Source organism: Stegodyphus dumicola, chromosome 12, assembly GCF_044657685.1.
Source record: "Stegodyphus dumicola isolate Sdum_Otavi_A_Nest chromosome 12, ASM4465768v1".
NCBI lineage: Eukaryota > Metazoa > Arthropoda > Arachnida > Araneae > Eresidae > Stegodyphus > Stegodyphus dumicola.
Genome location: NC_140779.1, coordinates 97,560,234 through 97,580,914, shown reverse-complemented (window position 1 = coordinate 97,580,914; position 20,681 = coordinate 97,560,234). Strand labels below are relative to the sequence as shown.

Below are 20,681 nucleotides of genomic sequence, written 5' to 3'. Positions count from 1 at the left end.
CTTGTGAAACTAAAGAAATCAGCCACGGAGTAAACATTTCAAATGTTAACCGAGGCTTGTGGAGATGAAACTTTGTCTCACGCACATTTGTTTGAATGGCATAAGCGGTTTTCAGGAAGACAGGACAGTGTGGAAGATGATGAACATGCGGGGCACCCCCCTTGGGCGATCATCATGATTGAATGTGTTCCCAGTCGTCAGACTGTTAATCAATACTACTACATTGAAGTACTAAAAAGACTTCGTGAATAAATTAGGAAGAAAAAGGCCACAGTTGTGGAGTGATGGGGCATCCTCCTTATTCACCTGATTTGGCTCCATACAATTTTTTTTTTAATTTCCCAAAGTTAAATCTTACTTAAAGGGAGCCTATTTTACCTCAGTTGAAGGAGTTCAGGCAAAAATGGAGAATCTTCTGACGGGCCTACCAAAAATCTCTTTCCAGAACTGTTACCAGCAATGGCAGCACCGAATGCAGAAGTGTGTGAATGCTGAAGGGAACTACTTTGAAGGTGATAATGTCACGGAGAACTGATTCTGTAAATACAATGATTTATTAGAGCTGTCTCATTTTCTTTTGTGTGTCAGACCTTGAAGGTAAGCAGCTGCTGATAGTGATAATGCTCCAAAATGGCAGTAGATGATGCCTTCATCGGCTCCAGACTGGTGACACAGAAACAAGTCTCGTCGCCAACACTACACAATTACATCCTGCAATTCATGAAGTTCTGGTGTGACATCATTCTAAGCAGTGATATGACGGCATGCTGTTAAAGATAGCCTTTAAAACAGATGGCTGGACAACTAAACCCTCTGCAACCAATCAGCACAATACTATGCATATTGATATGGGAGCATCCAAAACTTCTTTTCGCATCTAAAAATGTTGCCATTAGTAAACTGAGCGTGCAGTATAGCGTAATATTTGATGTGACGCCCTCCGAGTTCCACTTTCACTACAATGTTGCACATTTCATTCCAACGATCACCAGCTCAGAATGTGACCGATGGATGTAGCATGTTTTTTTCCGCAGTAAAGCAGATGAACCAACCAGCAGTATGAAGACTGGCAATTATCTTATAAACCCATCGGTTTTTAGAACCTGGAAACATGACATCTCAAAGCAGTAACATTGCACTCTTGTTCTCCTATAGATACAGTAATAATAATAATAATAATAATCGGTTGATCTGGTGATCGTTGGAATGAAATGTGCAACATTGTGGTGAAAGTGGAACTCGGAGGACGTCACATCAAATATTACGCTATACTGCACGCTCAGTTTACTAATGGCAACATTTTTAGATGCGAAAAGAAGTTTTGGATGCTCCCATATCAATATGCATAGTATTGTGCTGATTGGTTGCAGAGGGTTTAGTTGTCCAGCCATCTGTTTTAAAGGCTATCTTTAAAACCCGCACTGGCATGACTAAGCTTTGAATGACGTATCGCAAGCATTTTCTCCCTTCTGGCGTATATGGCAAGCAGGTTCGGCTAGCATTGGAACTTCAGCTGTTCAAGTCTCTTCAATGCCATAGTGGACTGTCTCATCTTTTCTGATACTAAAAAAATACTAAACGACTGTACAAGTGTAGCCCGAACAAAAAGGTGGTAGACGATAATTCCCCACTGCCAGGGCCCGAAGATTGGGTCCCCTCCTTCCCAATAGACCTTTATGAGAGGAATGCAACACGTGATTAAGACTTGTAGAGACCCTAAGCTCTTAACGTTAATCCAGCTCTGGGAGTATGTACGGTATTTTCTCCCTCTTTATCGGGTCTCTTCTTTAGATAACTGGAAAGCATGTATGCCTAGCAGTTGGAAAATGTAGAATTCGAATCCCGGCGACAGCACTGCACATTTTTAATGCTTCAAAAAACCTCACGACTCTACAGGTGTATAAACCAGTACTGTGCAGTCAGTTTGAGTTGAAACATTTGTTGCAGTAATTTTACTAATTTCAAGTTGCTGAAGAGTGGCCTTCATATTTAAGTTTCTCTTGGCTGTCAGTGATAAAAATCGAAATTCCTTTTTGAAACTGTAGGCCTATGATACTATTCCAATTCTTCTCTTAAGCTTACTCTAGATACTAAATGGGACTTCACTGTAAGAATTATGTTAATTTTATTAACAGTTAAATTTTAAGTTAAAGTTCCGTTCCTGCCAAATTCTTAACTTCAACTTACTACTTCCGGCCAGAACGTACTTTTGGAATCTTGCTGAATATTTAATGAGAAAGAGCGGTATTTAAACCACGAAGTTACTTACTGAGTCAGAGAGAATCAGAGTTTCTGATTTACGTGTGTCTGTCTTTTTGGCCACTCTCTCTCTCAAAGCTGTTATTACGCTCGGCCCTACTCAGGCCCTTGCTAAGCTTCGTAGTCAAATAAGTTAAGGGGCCAACTCGATTTGAACCTTGATAGCTTCGGCTATACTTCCTTAGTTAATCTTAGTTTTAGTTTAATTCTTAATCTTTTAAGTTCAAGTCCAAGTGCGGGCTTTGCTTGTACACTCCTAGGCGGAGTTTTGTTAAATCTTATTGGAATAATAAAGGGGTAGTTACTATTCTATCTTGTTGTTTCTTGTCACCGAACTCAAGCGATTATTCGCTTATCAGTTCTTAGATTCTTCACTTCCAACATTAACTTAGAATTCCGAAGTGAGGAACTCTACATCACTAGTTTTAAAATTATGCTTTTGAAATGCTACTTCAATGGTTCCCACTACATTTGCTTCAGTCTGACCCATTTCTAAATGACTTATGCTACAGGCTACAGATTCAGATAAAACACCCGAGATATAATATTTCTAAATGGAAAATATTAAAAGCATTAACTGTTTTAAGTAGTGTGTTGTACAGAACAAAACGAAATTAAAAAAAGAAAATGTATTAGTATTACTATATGAAGAATTACTTGTAAAAAGGAAAATACATGCTATACACACACTTTTTTTTGGGGGGGGGGAGATTCCCTTAAAATCACAAAGCTAAGTCTGCTAAACACTGGCAATTTTTTTGCATGCTATTTCCAGCAATGGGACAGGCTGAGTGAATATACATATATCATTATAATAATTTATCCTAAATAATATAAATATATCCTTTTTTCTCTCAGATGTTCTTTTATATCCTTTTAATTAGATAACCCTCATATTCTTTGTCATAACTGAATGAACCAAATTGCCTACATAACAGCAATACAATGTAATTTATTTGATATTTACATACGTGCAAATTGATGTAATACTACTCATTGTTTACTGCATATTTCTGATAGCATATCACTGAACTGACAGATCAATAAGAGAAATACAAAACAAGCTTAAAAACAGTTATAAACCCATCAATAATTTATTGATGAACAATGTCAAAAACTGTTCCATAAAATCTCAAGTTTGACTGAAAACAATACAACTTTTTTTTTTTTTCTTTTCATGATGAGACAATATTCAACAGCAGGTATCACACACACATTATAGACACAATATTTAATATTTACAAGCAAGGATGAGTTTTGCTCTGAAAAAGCTGATTGAATTTATGACATAACAATAGCTGCCTTAAAAAATTCTTAGCGAAAAGCTATGATTTAATTGGCAAGAATACAGATTGGTTTAGAATAACTTCTCCATAAAATATGAACTTTCAAAGCTCAGTTTCATATTGGTCTTTTTAAAGACATTTTCAGCAATATGTTAGAGAAATGTCAAATTTTGAATACCAAACAGCAATTACTTAATTTCAGTCAGTGACCAAATGTTTTAAGCATGATATATTTAGTTAAAGCTTAATTCTGAATATAAAGAGATTAAAGCATTCCCTGAGCAGCTCTTAAAATAATTACCAGGCTACATAAAAATTCACCTTTCTCTTTGATTTGTTTCAATCCAGCATTCTACAAATTCAAATAATTGTTATAATATAATTAAGAAAAATCATATTTCAGTATCTGCAGTAAATAAATAGTTAATTAAATAATGCAATTGTTGTAGATAATAGATTAAGGCAGTCTGTTAGCATTCACATCAGTCAAAATGTCTTTAAAGTTTATATATATATATATATATAAAAAAAAAAAAAAAAATCTTATCATAATTTAGCTTAGGTTCTTTCTATAACAATTCTGATTTAAAGATAAGCAAGGAAAATTAGATTACAAAAGTATTTTACAGTTGGTTAAATTATTTTTACCTTTAAAAGTAATACTAAAAAACCATTAATATTAGCACATTGTTTAGATCCAATAATAATAAAATAATAAAAAAACTGCATTTTTTGACAGAAATTTAAAACTAGCCTTATAAATAAATAAATAATAATAATAAAAAAGCAGACTTATGTGGTAAGTAGTACATCTTTTGAAGACTCCTGAACTTATGCTACAGGATATGTTTACTTGTTATAAACCAAAAAATGATTTAGGAGCCATTTTGAATGTGAGGTACCTATGATTACAAATTGCACTACACCCTAAGTCTGCCTCTGTCTATTTATAGCATTATAATTACATAGCTAAGCAGTCTGATTTATACCTTACTGAACTTAAGAGTACATTGTGTACACTCACACCATAACAGTTAACAAGCCTTCAAAACACCACAGAAAATTATTACAGAAGTATATACCTCTGATGTAAACCTTTCTTCATTAATCTCTCAATACAAAAAGAACAAAATGAATTTCATCTCATTAAATATCTAACATTAGTGTCTTGGTTCCTAGATATTTACATTATATCAGATATGAAATATGAATTTTGTATGTAATGCAAAAGTTACACTCAAGTACAGGATTAAATAAAATATTATTATGCCAAAAAAATCTGAAACATAGATCAATAAACAAAGACTGACAGTCTATACTTATGTATTTCATTTTTTTGAAACTACTCTAGAAAAAGTTAGCAGTCAATATAATGTATATAGGTTTGAGGGAGAACAGGAATGCAATATATTTTTTTAAAATTTTATATTTTACTTTTATATTTCTATTATTCTTTTGCAACTGAGACTAAAAATTAATTTTCAGAAAAAAAAAAAAAAAAAAAAAGATTTACTAGATATTAGGCACTCAAATTAAGTGCATTCAAATAATATGAAATCCATTTCAGTATTAAACATTAACCTTTCATATACAATAAAAATATATGTAATTAATATCTTTGCTCCAAAGAAAAATAATGTTTTATAATACTAAGATGAATACCTGGAGATTATCTCTGTCAGGTAAGTATGCATGACTTAACAAAGGTCACAGTAGAATGTTTGTATAGTTTTTTTTTTTTTTTTAAATAAAATATTCGTATATCTACTGGCTGAACCAGCATGAACCAAACAGTAACTTTCTTTGAATCTTCATTGAACAATGAGCTAGCTATATTTAACAATAATATATTACAAACATTTTTTTTACTGCCATTATTAACTTTCAAGAAGATAAACTTTTTAATTATCAATTAAATTAAACAAAATTTAAAAAATAACAAATTTACATTTAATAGCACACATTATAAAATGGAAAAATGTGTGCAATATCAATTTTTTTACTTTAAAAAGTGGTTTCTATTTTTCCCTGCAAATAAGGATTTTGCACAAGTTAGTAAAACAAAGCTATTGATATTATTTCTTGGCATAAAAAAGAATTTTACAAAGAAATAATACAAATTTCTTTTGAAGACTAAAAAACATATACAGACGAATTACCCATCAATGGACACTTACTGATTGAGACTTTTTGTCTGTTACAGGGAAATTTTGCTTAAATGTGATATCTGATAACAAACTTTACTTATGAGTAGGAGATTTAAAACTAAAGAAGAATTCAGCACCATAAGCGTACGTAAAAATAATTATATACGTAATTACATAGGAGTGAATAAATTTGAAAAGGAATAAATAAGTAAAAAATATACACATCCAATGAAAAAATTTTATTTTTTTGGTGTTAATGAAGGAAATGTAACAAGACAAGAACAGATTGTTAAATGAATTTTTGAAAATGGTCCATCAGAATTGTTCATTTTTGCCGCTACAGTCTTTTCAAAAGAACTTTTAGCTTATTGATTGAAGAAAGTCCACTAGATTGACTAGAATTCAAAAACTTTTTAAGTGCTTCGCATTTCAAGGCATTTCTTTTATATAAATTTATTTATTTTTTACTTTCTTAATTTCTATGTTTTCTTCAACATTTTCTTATTTTTTTTCATAGGATCTCTCATTTTCAAACTGGATTCTTCATTAACTATGATGTATTCTTCAAAATTAATTTTTCTATTTAAAGTTTTCAATAAAAAAAAAGAGATAGCTTCTTTACTTGATTGATTATCTTATTACCATCATCATTGATCTCAGATAGATAATTTGAAAGAAAAATTCCACACTCTGGAACTTTTTTTATATATAGCTTGACCCAAAGTTTTAAGCAATTTCTCACATCCAACAAACTGTATTTAAAATGGGCACAGATTTTGTTGATTCATAGTTGCCTGCACAAAATGAAATTTTTAATAAAATATTGCACAACAGCAGTCTTTTGTACATAACTTGAATTATTCCTTGATTTAAAGACTGATACAATAATGCAATATCTGGTGGGATTGCTTTTCAACAAAGCCTATGCCCATCAGTGTCCCAGTGGCAAACATCACAGAATGTTGGAAGTTCAACCCGATTCTTCATTAACTATGATGTATTAACTATGATGATTATTCATTAACTTTTCACCTGGATTTACTGGCTCCATAGGAGTTTTCATGGCTTCTCCATATGCAATATGAATTATGAAACAATTTCTCTTAAAAAGACCTTCAGAAAGATATTTTTCATCTTAGCCCTCACAAACCTTCCATAATTTTAATAATAATAAAGCACAGTCAGGATGCAGCATTATTCAAAAGCAAGATCTTTTATTTATTCTTATGTAATTTTAATACAATTCAACTCAGTATTTCATTATAATTTCATACATTATTCATGCTAACTTATAAGCTTCCTATTATTGACCAGGTTTGTTAAAACTTATATTAATAGATCTAGTTTTTCTGCTTTCACTACAATGAAAATGTTTTGAAAACCATCAGTCACACTGCAGTAAAAGATCATTAAGCATTTTTCTTCTGAAGCCTCACTGCCAATGCACTTTTCATTTTTAAACACAATGCTTGTTTACTATAGTACTCTTAAAAACAGACTGATTCCAACTAGATTGTAATTATCTCTGAGATGAAAATTTGCATAAAAAGTTTCAAGTTTTTTTATTCATTCTGTTACCAACTGAGGATCCACAAATTAATCTTCACCACAAACAGATTTAAATCACGCATTATATCTAACTAAGAATTTTTCCAGTCAACAATTTGCTTTGTCTTTTCTGATAATCAGATAAATTATCTCCTTTTTATTGAAATAAATTCCACATGAAGAATATTTTTTTAATTGGGGGGGGGGGATAAAACCAGTTAAAGACAATCATATTTAAACTTTGATTTTGTATTTGCTTATGAGTAATTCACCTATCTGGATCGTTGCAATTAAAAAGCACAAGGCTGGTCTTCATGGTTTTCCCCATGTTTTACGTGATTATGACCCAGTTTTTTTAGAAAGTCAGCCACAGTGGCATCCCTTCACATAGGTACCCTTGTTTGCTTTGCCACAGTCAAATAATTTAATCTAACCACTCTAAAGTTTTAGTAAATTGGCTTTGCTTATTCTATAGCATTGGTTATTTCAATTTTTCCTTTTAACTTTTTTTTTTTTTTTATTTTTTTTTTATATTCATATGCCATGGTAAATAATAGACTAAGAATCAAACTACTTGCAAAAAAAGATATTCATATCAACATAAAGAAATTTAATGAAAGCAAAAGAATACATATTCTCAGTTGCACATAATCTATTTCAAGAATACTACTACATCACAACCTCAGAAATCTAACCTTATAGAAAATTTGTGAAATAATGCTAATGAATGGCATTCCTAAAGCAGCTTTTACAGCCCATGCTTCATACTTACTAAAATCTCTGTTGGGAATTCAACCTTGCCTATCACTCTCACTTGCTTTACAACCTACCAAATACCTAATGTTTCTCATAATTTCACCCTTTACACGTTTCTGTCTTCAAGCTAAGGCACTTGCTTGACGATTCTAATCATGATATTACGTCTCACTGCAAGGAAATATCTCTTTCTTGTTTCTGTAATATAACCTAAAAAACTCATACTGATATGACAGGAATGCCTTTATTTTTTTGATGCCTACTATATTATTAGTATTGCTAATAACAAACATTCATTCTTATGTTTAGCCTATGCAGTTAATTTTAATCATTCAACATTTGAGTCAAATTCCATACATTTTTTATCCTGGTCATCAAATTTGATTTCATAATTTAAGCATTCTAACCCTATTTTGCTCTCTGTGACATTCCCCCCCCCCGGTATAAGAAAATGCAATGTCGTGTTTTTGATATAATTTGCTTGACGTGAAATTTGTTAACATTGATAATAAAAAGGCAGCAATATTATAAGCAGAATTAGATAATTCCCAGAAATCTAGACATAGAAATAAATATCATAATGATAAAAATTAATAGGAAATTACTTAAATATTTTCATGAAGAAAAATTTAATAACTTGTACAAAACTGCTGACAGAGAAAAATATGCATATCAGTTATTGAAATACTTCAATGGTAAGCAATCATAATTATATAAACACTAAATAAGTGTAATTATGTCATTAAAAATATACCACCAAATTCTATTTAACATAATTTGATTTTCAGTATTATGTTCAATAAGGACTCAGAATTTGAATCTTAACTGTCTATTCTCATTACACATTTAGATATAAAATGATAAATATAAATTATTTTTGCCTAACAAATTTATGATGACTAACTTTTGTAAATGATATTAGAAAAGAAACTTTTTTTTTACTGAATACTAACTTTATCTACAAATTGTATAACAAACTTTTTTTTACTGAACACTAACTTTATCTACAAATTGTATAACAAACTTTTTTTTACTGAATACTAACTTTATCTACAAATTGTATAAAACATTTACATTAAAAAATATGTTTAATAGCATAATTACAGAATTCATGCACAAATCTAATGTTCTGTTTTTACAAAATAATTATATGCAACAAGCATAGCTACTTCATTTACATATCTTATATTTTCAATAGCATGAATTGAAGCATACAACTGAAAAGTAAAACATTCAGGTTCAAAAACATATGAAATAGATTCACTGCTTCAAATCTATCTTTCGGATTTTCATTAGGACTAACTTAAATACAGTATTAAGTATTCAAAAACAAGATTCTTCACTATTCTTTTTGATTATATTTCAAGCTGCCCAGGGTTAAAATAATATAAACATACACAAATATTAAAAAGCTTTCATTCAGATATCAACTCTAATTTTTACATATAATTTTAATTACACTGGAACAGGACTGTACAATTTAAATTTTATATAGCCATATATCACAAACAATTATCGCTCAACTTACAATAATAAACATTCTTAACATATGATATAATAGCTCTTTTCAGTAATCAGATCATATATATATTCAAATCGAAAGATACCTTTCTTTGAAATAATCTTTTGCCACATTATTAAGGCACAATTTAGTTAGTAAGATCTGTGAAATAGATATTCCTCATAATTGAGCAAATGGCCCTCTCCCTGGAAAACTGGTCTAAATTGATTTTTGAACAATTTCAATAATACATTTATATATGTTATAAGAAATCTGATTATCTTAGTTATTATAATAATATCCAGAGATTCCATATAATTACCAAAACAAAAAGCTAAATACAATTTTCATTACCACATTTCTTTAATATTTATTAGATAATATACTAATAATAAGCCACAAATTTTCTTTCTTTTTTTTAAATTGACATTCAACAGCAAAATGAAATGTAGTGGTAATCAGATGCATTTATTTTTGTTGCTTCATTGTTGCAAGTTCATTTCAGTACAAATATCTCTTCTAAAACCTCATCCAGAAATGAATTTAATCAAAACAATGTGGAATTAATATAATATGGTTTAGAAACACATGGATTACAAAATAACACATTCAATATGTACAAGAATTTGTTTTCGTACGAAAAATGTGAGGTCATACAGTATGGTTATTATGATATTTTTAGGAAAATACTTAAACAGATTTTTAAATTGTATTTGAGCGTGTGCTGGTAGGTAAGACCACAGAATACTGGCAGTTCATTCTGGCTTAGGTTTGTAACAATCGAAACCTGCCTGCATAAAGGTTTTCTGATTTTCCTAACGTACAATGCGAATACATGCCAGCTTTCTTTAGAAAATCTTCCACAAAAGCGGTTTTCTCTAACAGAGATAGCTCTTGAGTGTTCTGCTTTGAATAAATAACTTATCCATAACCTAATTAAAATACACTCATCATACCTTGCTATTAATTTAATGAATCTCCTATTCATGGAACTATTACTTATAACATTGTAAACACTTCCTTTGGCACAATGAAAAAAAAATCAGATTCATACATATATTTACATTTATAATAAAATCAATGTGTTTGTTAATATATGTTTATATATACACATATATAACTGATTCTTTTATTCATTCCAATTGCTAGTTATCCACATGTCATCATTACTGCCATTTCATAGTTAATGACCAAACATTTTAAAATTTTCTTTGCATACATTCTTTTTCTTTGCATAATACAATTTTGGGGCTGTATTAAAAAGTGTAATTTTAAGAAAAATAACTTAGTTTTTCCACCTCTCCACATGTTTTATAGAAAAATAATTATTATAACTTGCTTAATTTCTGTTTGAAATTTACATTATTAAGCATTGGATATCAAATGAAGAAAGGTAAACAACTTAAATATATCATAATAGTCAAATCAACATCTTCATAAACCAAAAAATCTGATCTTTACATCAAATTATTCTGAGAATATCAATAGAAACTCTGAACTTTTTTCTAGTTTAGTCTTTTAAGTAAAATTCAGAATACACCTGTTACATGTTTAGAACATAAATACTGCAAATTTCTATAAATTACATAAAAAGTATACAATATTTACCTGAATATTTCTTCTCCTAATTTTTCCAACATATGATTTATGAACTTTTTATTTAAGGTAACAATGTAAAATGTATGCCCAAATAGGAAATTATTTTCTGTCAGTAAAATGAATATTATTAAAATCGTTAAGTGCTTTGAAATACATAACATGCTAATAATATTAGTGTGTCATTATGTGTATTTTTATGATGTGCTGTTTCAAACATTGCACACCACTTATTTTTCACCTCCTGGTTTTCAAGCAGTAAAATTAGCAGGAAAATGGAGAAAAATATGTGAGTAAATGTGGCAATCACGTGCAAAATTTCAATTATTTTAAATAATGCAACTTGTAAAAATTTTTTATTTTTTTAAACTCATTCAATTAATCTTGTCCAGTTCCTAACCGATTAAAATTAGGAACTTCTAACATTGGTCCATATTAATTGTGGAATAATTTGTTTTTCCATTCAAAATGAGAAGAAAATAAAAATAATTCATGGAAATCATGAATATGACTACATTTCTAGTTAGAAAATTGACATACTTAAGCCACTGATGAAAATGATATCACTTTCCACTCTTTGTGACTATATTAATTATCACATTTACCAACAAATGATGGAAGTTCTTTAAAATGATCAATGATTTTGATGAATTTTTATAAAAATTATCAAATTTTTGATAATTATAATCTCTGGTAATTATTCAGAACTACCATATCATCAAATTTATTATAGCATACATATTTACACAGAATTTTAGCAGATAAAAGAGGGATTAATTGTTAACTATGAACCTAATCCCTACAGGGGGAAGGAAAAAATATATTATGATAAGGTTTGCAACAATCAAATTGGATTTAACTGTCTTCATATCAGAAAACTGACATATGTAACAAAGACTTATAAGACAATAATTAATTACACATTCATCACAATGAAAATATAAATACTGCTAAAATGCAGGATGATAATTTTTAAAAGGCTGCAATTAAAATTCTATTATAAAAATCACCAGGAAATCTTTGACTGCTACAACATCTTGCTTTTATACAAGGAGGAGTCCAACACATGAGAAAACTTACAAAGCTTTATCCAATTAGTTATGTTGTAGAAACATATCAATATACTCAAATCAAACACTAAACAGATGATAGAAAAACAATTTAATGGATTTATAAAGCTTTGTTTACATGCACATAATACTGATCTATCTGTGAAACAGCAAATCATTTAGTTTATGCAACTGCCAAAGGAAATACTGTGGCCTGTCATACATCCAGTACAGAGTTTAAGGATTGATTGCTAATATTACACTGAGCTACAAGATTCTAACTTAATCCTTTTTCTCTCAGGAAACACAAAATATTAAACAGTGATATGCTTATTTAGTCTATTAGCTGCATGACTATTTTGCATATATAAGGTTAAGAATATTATTAAAAAGCTCCTTTTTCAAGTTGTTTTCAGCAAATTTTATTTTGGAAGGGAGATGTGTTTGATTTTTCCTATTTTATTTATTGCCAAGAAAGTAGTTAATTAGTTATTAATTCTTAACAAAATATTTATATTAGTAGCTAATTGTTTTTAAATTATGTAAGGCAATATTTTAAAACAATAAAAAACAATGAATGATTTTTATGTGAAATCAATTCCATCCACATGATTTCTGGCTTGATGAGCTTTCTGCACTGAATTTATTAAACAGGGTTTAATAAAGTTTTTATTTATCTTACGTAAATATTCTTAGCATTTTCTATGAATAAATTTGAATTATAATTAAAAACATCATGTGATGAAAATTTAAATAATGGTAAAAATTTCCAATTATTAAAATTACTGAAAATTCAGATTCTGTTATGTCTTAAACACATCCAAACAATTTTGACAAACATCCTAAAATCTTTCTGGAAAAAAAAAAAAAAAAAAAAAAAAAAAAAAAATGCTTTTCAGAAATGCTCATGAATATTAAGAAGATTTACATAAATGTAATTAATATGTTTAAGTTTTACATTCAGTTGAAGCATTATGAATGCATAGTATTCTCATATGTTATGAGTTATGGAATATAACACTTTAAAAATGTTATATTTCGTATTAGGCATTCCCATAGGCTCACAGGCAGAACTGTGTTGATGATGTGAAATATAGTAGTTTGCTTAGGTTCTGAGAGCTGACTGCATGACATTCCCATTCCCATGTATAATATAAATACATGGCAGTTTTCCTTACAAAGTCATCCATTTACACAAGCAAATACTCCTAATGCACTTTTCTCTAACTCTGTAAGTACAAAAGCTTTTTGGATATATTTATGAAGAACTGTATATAAACAGCTTGTATTAGCTGAATTTATATAATTAATTCTTTATTTTGTTCTTATAAATTTCCATTCAGTAAGATGATTTTTACATCAATAAAGAAAGTAAGAAAATAAAATTATTTAAATTATAATCTAATATATATATATATATACCAAGCAACAAATAAAATGTCATGACAGGATAAAAACAGTCATGCCACTCACGGGGTTAATCAAATAACCGATTCTATTACATATTATATATATATTTTAAAATATTGACACCTGACAATATTTTAAAGAATACACAAGAGAAATACATATAAATTTTCCACACTTTTTTATCATTATTAAATTTGAAAATATACTTTAAATAAAAAATTTGTATACATATGTTATAGCTTCCCTTCCCAGTTAGGAAGAAAGGATATAATTATTAACTTTCTTAATAACTTAGTAATTATTTTATGACTATGTATTTGATAAATACTTGCATTTTAAGATGAATACGTCATATTAAAAATATAGGTGATATTCATATAAAATGCTCGGAATTAATAGGAATAGAAATTCTGTAAACATTTCTATACCTGATTCTGACATGAAAAATCTTCTATTAGAATTTACTAAAGCAGAATAATACTTTTGCTTTACAAAGAGAAAAACTCCCTTTAAAAATTTTATATACACAATATTTGTCACTATGAAAATTTATTTTTCTGTCAGCCAAATACTTCTTTTAGAGTCACGTGATATACACTATTAATTATGTGCATGTAAACATACCTTAAAAAGATATTTCTGAGAAGTTAACAAAACTATATTACAAATGATGGATTGCTCATAAGTGAATTGGGGCCATTTGAGTAATGGCCACTGACAGATAATATAACAGTTACTGTGCATCTTTGGCAGAGAGATTATAAATCTCATCATTTTAAATTTAAATTCAGGCAGTGAGTACCCATGTAGGATTTACTTATTTTACAACATGTACGCATGTTTAATAAAAAACCTACACAGGTTCGTGTTTACCTCCACAGTAACCACAACTGACTCCACAGCGATGACAGGCACGAAGAGGCAGGTAGCACCAGAGGCAGGGAACAAATATAGAGAGCAAGGCAAGACCTGTCCAGCGCCTGCGGCAGTGATCATCGGAAGTATCGCATGAACATGGGTGGTGGTGGAAATCTCCTTCTGCATCTGACATGCAATGATAAAGCATGCATTGGGTGCAGGAAAAGCAAGTTGCATGGTCAATGAAGGACAACGTCCTATCTGGTCCATACTCACAGCTGCCAGGAGTATTCTCTTCCTCAACATACGTATCAAGACAATGACGACATTGCAATCGACCTGGAGGGGACTGACGACGGGTTTCTTTCTGACTACTCTTTTTCTTGCTTGGAAGAAGAGGAGGCTCACTGCTTACAGTTGAGACTTGTTTCTTTATGCTACCAGTATAGTCCTGCTTTCCAGATTTAAGTGTTTCTATAGAGGGATAGCAATAATCATGCTCAGCACGACTTTGTCTATCCCTGGAAAACTGTACATAAGAGTAAGGTTCTCCTAAAGTTGCAAGTTCAATTTTTTCATGCTCATTAGAATGAGAGTTATCTTTAATACGTGTCCTATCTTTTATCCAGATATCTTCAGCTTGAACTTTTTGTAAATCTCCAGCTCCTGCACTTACTGATGAAGTAAGGCCGCTGGTGCCACTGCCATTGCTGCTGACACCCGGCATCGTGCGTGAAGGTTTCATGAAATGTATGCGATGAAGATGATGCTGATTAGAATGCGGATGAGTATAAGGTGATGAAGTGACTGAAAATGTATCACCCGGGATGCTGGACGTGGCAGAAGTAGGCCTGCATGCACTTATGCCATTTGCACTTTCACTGCTGGATCCTGAGGATGATCGGGATTCCACAGGCAGTTCTAATGTCTAGAAGCATTAAAAAAAAAAAAAAAAAAAAAAAAAAAAAAATGACAATTTGAATGAAGGTACATAATCATGAATATAAAAGAAACAGAATTTTTTCTTATTTCATATTCCAACATATAATTAAAAAAGATTCAACAATATATTGATGCTAGTTTCATACACATACCATACTTTCCCTCCCCCCTCATAAAAATCCTTTTTTTAAAAAATATCCTTAGGACCTTGCATCATTTATTAAAATACATTAACCCTTTGCAGCAAGGTGTGCCCGCAAAATTGAAAAAGGATTTATACGCACAGAAAAATTGATTGAAAAATGATTTATAGGTTACTTTGAACCTTCTTTATTTATAGTAGATGGCAGCTCAACACAAAACAGACCATATATTTTAGCCATGTTTAGTTTTTTTAGACCCTCATTTTTCAGAGAAATATTCCAGATTTTTTTTAGGTTGTAAAAAGAATGTTTGAAAAGAAATTCCTATGTTATTTTTTGGCTGTATGCTAATCTCCTTATTCTATATTAGTTTTAAATTTTTACCTTGAAATCTTGCATGAAATCGAACAGCGAATCTCAGGTGTTCCCACAGCGGGCTCATCGAGACTGTATTCTTTGTTTCTCTGCATCTCACCAGTCAGTCCATTGACAACAGAAAGGTGGGTCCACATCTGTGTTTCATTTCCTGTTTTTCTCTTTCTTCTTCTCTCTCTCTCTCTCTCTTTTTTTTTTTTTTTTTTTTTCTGAGGGAACATTTGGTTATCAACTAAAAAATTGTTGGGGTGATTTTCTGAAGGTCAAGGGTTATTTTATCAGTTAGCTATTTGGTTTTTCACTAGAGCAGTTCTCTTTTTCTCTTTCGCTTTTGTTCAAAGTTTCGCTAACGCTACGTTTAATAGTTTTGAGTTGTAGACATTTATTTAATTTTATTTTATAGTTTATAATTTCTAATTGTAAATATACTATGAGTTTATTTTTTCAGATTTTTAATTATTTTCCAATCAGATCGGAGAGGGTTGATCATTTCTGAAGAACTGAAAGTGCTACACAAATTGCTTTCAGTTAGTGAATCTGATACGGAACCCGGTACATGTGCAAAACATGCAATATTGGGTTGTGCTTTTTCAAAGGTGGTGTCACTTTCTATGAAAAATAGCACCATGGGAAAAAAAAAAAAAGACTACAATGTAAATATGAAATGTAAATATTATATACCCAAGTTACTTTTTTTCCCCATTCATACGCATGTAATCATCATATAACCAAAAAAGAGCTTTTTAGGGGGGGGGTGTAGAGCAGCAGGTCTTCCCCTGGCACACCCTGGGTAACTCTAAATCTGCTATGATATTCAGAAACTAGTGTTTTTTAATCGTAGGCAAAATCTCTTACTCTTTTGCATGCTTCCCAGCAATGCTCGCTTCAGCACTCTTTTCGAAGCTCTATTCAATCAGTGTGCCCACTTCAGGCACACCCACAGAATTAAAAAGATAAGTGCTATCTTTACAAAATTTTCCTTGCGTACTCTCTAGGCCTAATTAGACTGCATACCTTTTCTTTTTTATTGAAATTCCAACTTTAAAAGGTAGCGTGTCGGAAAGGGTTAAAAGCAGAATTTTCCCATAAAACCATGATTAATTTGAGAAATTTTTTTCTTAAATTAAAATTTGTCAAATGTTAAAATTAATGAATTTAAATCTGAAAAAGAATGAACGAAGAGATATTTATTACATTAATTATTTCAAAGACTTCTGCATTTGGTATAAATGTTACTTGCAATGAGAAGATGTTTTGTGGTGCCTGTATTGTTTACCAGGTCGCAATAGATGGGGGAATACCTGTCCCCAGTAGAAATGTTTTTGAAAAATTATAATTTAAAATAATGTTTAATTCACTTAATTTCATATTTTAAATAAGCTCTAGATGGTGAACAAGGAGTGACAGCAGTTCTGCACGTGGGTCAACCAATGAAATATTCTTGAGCAAGTTGTTAATTCTAGAACCAGTAAAGAATTTAAATAAAATTAAAGTTTTATGTAGTTTATATTCCCTCTCCAATGGTGGGCCCAAATTGTCCACAGACGTTGGCCAGTACTAAGGCCAGAAGCGGTAGTCTCTTTATCATGGAGGCACCTAATAGGTGGGCCATCTTTGTCTTCTATGAGGGAAAAACAAATAGAACCATGCCTTCTCCAGGATTCCAACCTCGGCCCTTTGGTATCGCAGTCGGCTTCCCAAACCACTACACTGTCTGGATGGCACTTAGGTTATATAATGAAATCAAAATTGCAGTTCAGAATTTGGAAGCTCAAAGTGTTACAGAAGGTTCATTTGGTCAGCCATTAATACTTGTGTTGTTAATACATTACTATTCCAGAAAAGTTTGTTCTGGAATTTAATCAAAAGGGGAAGGAAACCCAAAGAGATCAATGCATCAAATTTGTTGGACTTCATAAAACAAGAAACTAAATGTTGTGAAGTATCAAGTTTATTGATGCTAGAGAAAATAAATACATTGCCTTCACATTTTAAACATGCTAAGTTTGATTATAAAAATTTTTATAGAAATGTACACAGCGCAAAAAAAGGGGGGCAACAGTTCTACATTTCCTGTTCTAGTGGGTCGATTGATGAAATTCAATTTGTGTTTTTCATGTCTCGAAAGTGCGACTTATGATATGTATTAGATTTATATATAGCATTGTTCTACTATAAGTATTTTGACACAAAATCAGATTTTTTCTGAAATGAAATGCCAATTTTTTTTCATATTTCCAACTTTTCCTCGTTTGGAGTTGATGGCTGCTTTAGTAGCCGCCAAATTGTCTAAGTATTTGACAAGTTGTTTCATGAATTTTGCAATCAAACATTTCTTTCAACTGGTAGCCAAATAACTATCTACTGGACAAAGGGGCCAGAAATGGAAGCCCTTTGTGTCAAACAGGATTTCTGAGATTCAGTCACTTATGGATGCTGAATGGTGGTTTCACTGCAGTGAGAAAGGAAACCCTGCTGATGTTTTATCTCGTGGAGAAAGTGGAATTTTTTTAAACTGGTGAAGCAAACATTTAATTGTGATAAGAACAACCAAACAATTATAAAATTTTTATTTCTTACTTTTTAGCAAAGTATAATGAAAACTTACTTGCAGAATAAGTAAAATACAGTTTTTGCTACATTTGATTTTAACTGCATGGGGACATTAACTACAAAATTCATCCCTATTTGTTTTTTTAACATCAATGATTTTAAAGATACAGCAAAAAGTTATACAAAATTATACAAAGAGCTACTTAACTGACCATGAAAACATCATCATCTCCCAGATCATCACTAATATGAGTATTATGTCCATATCCAATACCTGAAGAATAAATTACATATTTAAAGAAAGTTCTTGTATCAACTTGCATTAATGCTGAATAATATGTTCTGAATACATGAATATATTAAAATAAAACATATTTAACAAACTGAAAAGGCAAAAGAGATTTATTTTACCACAATTTTAAATGATGTTTTAAAAGCGAAAGAAGGAAGCCATGTGTACTTTATGCTAGATTTTCTAAACTGAAGATGTGTAACGTTATAAAAACAGTGCCATGTCTGTGTGATAGGAATGTAATTCTGTAAAACTGCGTGTACTTTATGCTAGATTTTCTAAACTGAAGATACGTAACGTTATAAAAACAGTGCCATGTCTGTGTGATAGGAATGTAATTCTGTAAAACTACAGTACAACTTTAAATATCGTTCTCAATGTGGAGAACTTAGCTAGTCAGTGCTTAAGTACTTACAAGGTACGAATTCTCCATAAAGTTATCTACAAATTTTGCTCTAGGATTTTAAGAATGAATTTAGGCAACAAATAATAAACAGTAGCTATTTCTATTAATAGTTCTGAATCAGGTTAAAAAAGCATTTATCATACTATTTGTAACTGATATCTTTTTCAGTTTTGGTGAAAATTTTTAGTAAGAGTTAAAAATGAATGAACTTTTTTTTTTTTACTGAAGAACAGCAAATAAGGTCAAAATAACATATAGAAATTGTCAAATAAAAATGAAAAGAGGTCAAGTTAAGGGGTTAAGGCATTAAGTCATGCAACAGCTTGGATCAAACTCAACCACACACAAAAGAAGTCACTTTCAAATTTTATGAATGGATGGATTAATAATTTTAGCAAAACTGGAATCTAGATAACCTTGCTTTTGTGAGCCAAAAAATGTTTTTCATTTATTACGAGCTTTATGTACACATACATATATTTATTTATTACATGCTCTGCCATTTGGCACTACACAGAAAGGGAGACATTCCCCTGGAGGTCTTTTCAAGGTAAACTGACTGGTATCAACATTACACATGGGAAAAACTACGAAAATGTCCATGCAGCCAGCCTGTTCACCGGAGCTCAACCCTGTCCTGAACTACCAGTGTTCAGTGGCTTTTACTGCCTGGTCACTGATGGATCTGGCTTTATATTTTGCAGAATATTCCTGCTCTAGAAGGTGCTAAATTTTTTAAACTATTCTTATCAGCTAAGTTTTTTTTTATCCTTTTTTGAACATTTTAAAACTATGAAAACTAGTAAACGGCAGTGGGCTCAAACTGCATGTGGCTTAAATGCATGATATAAAAAGCAGTTGAGGAATCAGATTTTTTTTTTAACAAAATGCAATAACATTAAAAAAAAAAAGGCAGCTAAATTTTGAATTTCACTTATTAAATATTTATCAAAACATACATAAAGAATAATAACAATAATAATGCAAAGGGGAAAAAACCAAATTTATATTTGTTTTCTATCTGAATTCTAAAGTTCCTATAAGAAATTTCTGTTGGTTTGTAGTTCAAACATATTCACTGCTAATTATTAAATTTTCAGAATGATATTTATTTCAAATAATTGTAATATACTTAACTTACCACTAAATAATGTAAATTAAAAATAAATATGAAAAGTTTCCAAGTTTTCAGATAAAACAGGTCAGTATTATCACCTATTGCCGTAACTTATATATTTATTCAAAACTGAATATTCAAAAGGATATAAAATAGTGAACGACTGAGTACCTATTTTATTGTACATACAGGTGTATAAAGGTAAAACTTTCGGCACCTGAAAAAAAAGGGGGGGGGAATCTGGATGCTTTTTTAAAGGGATAAAAAGTTTACCAGTGGACTAAAGTATAATCCAAAAGTGAGGATGATGTCAGTAATTTTTAATGAATGACTTTTGAGATAGAATACTGAAGTGAAGAATGATATCCTTTTCACTGACTACTGTGCATCATTTAACATAAATGTGTGTGTGTGTGTAAGCACATTAAAGCTAAAAATACATT

The 20,681-nt window shown here is 30.5% G+C and overlaps 1 protein-coding gene across 2 annotated transcripts in view; it reads right to left on the bottom strand.

The window, feature by feature from the left end:
- Nucleotides 1–3,329: 3,329 nt before the first annotated feature.
- The window catches only part of LOC118196394 (sprouty-related, EVH1 domain-containing protein 2-like), a 283,744-nt gene continuing 266,392 nt past the window's right edge, over nt 3,330–20,681 (bottom strand). For both annotated transcript variants that reach the window (XM_035367842.2, XM_035367841.2), the window contains exons 4-5: nt 18,636–18,697; nt 3,330–15,338 (exon numbers count right to left, since the gene is read on the bottom strand). In XM_035367842.2, coding sequence (XP_035223733.1) covers nt 14,406–15,338; nt 18,636–18,697 — 995 coding nt within the window. In that variant the 3' untranslated portion in view covers nt 3,330–14,405. The remainder of the gene's footprint in view (nt 15,339–18,635; nt 18,698–20,681) is intronic.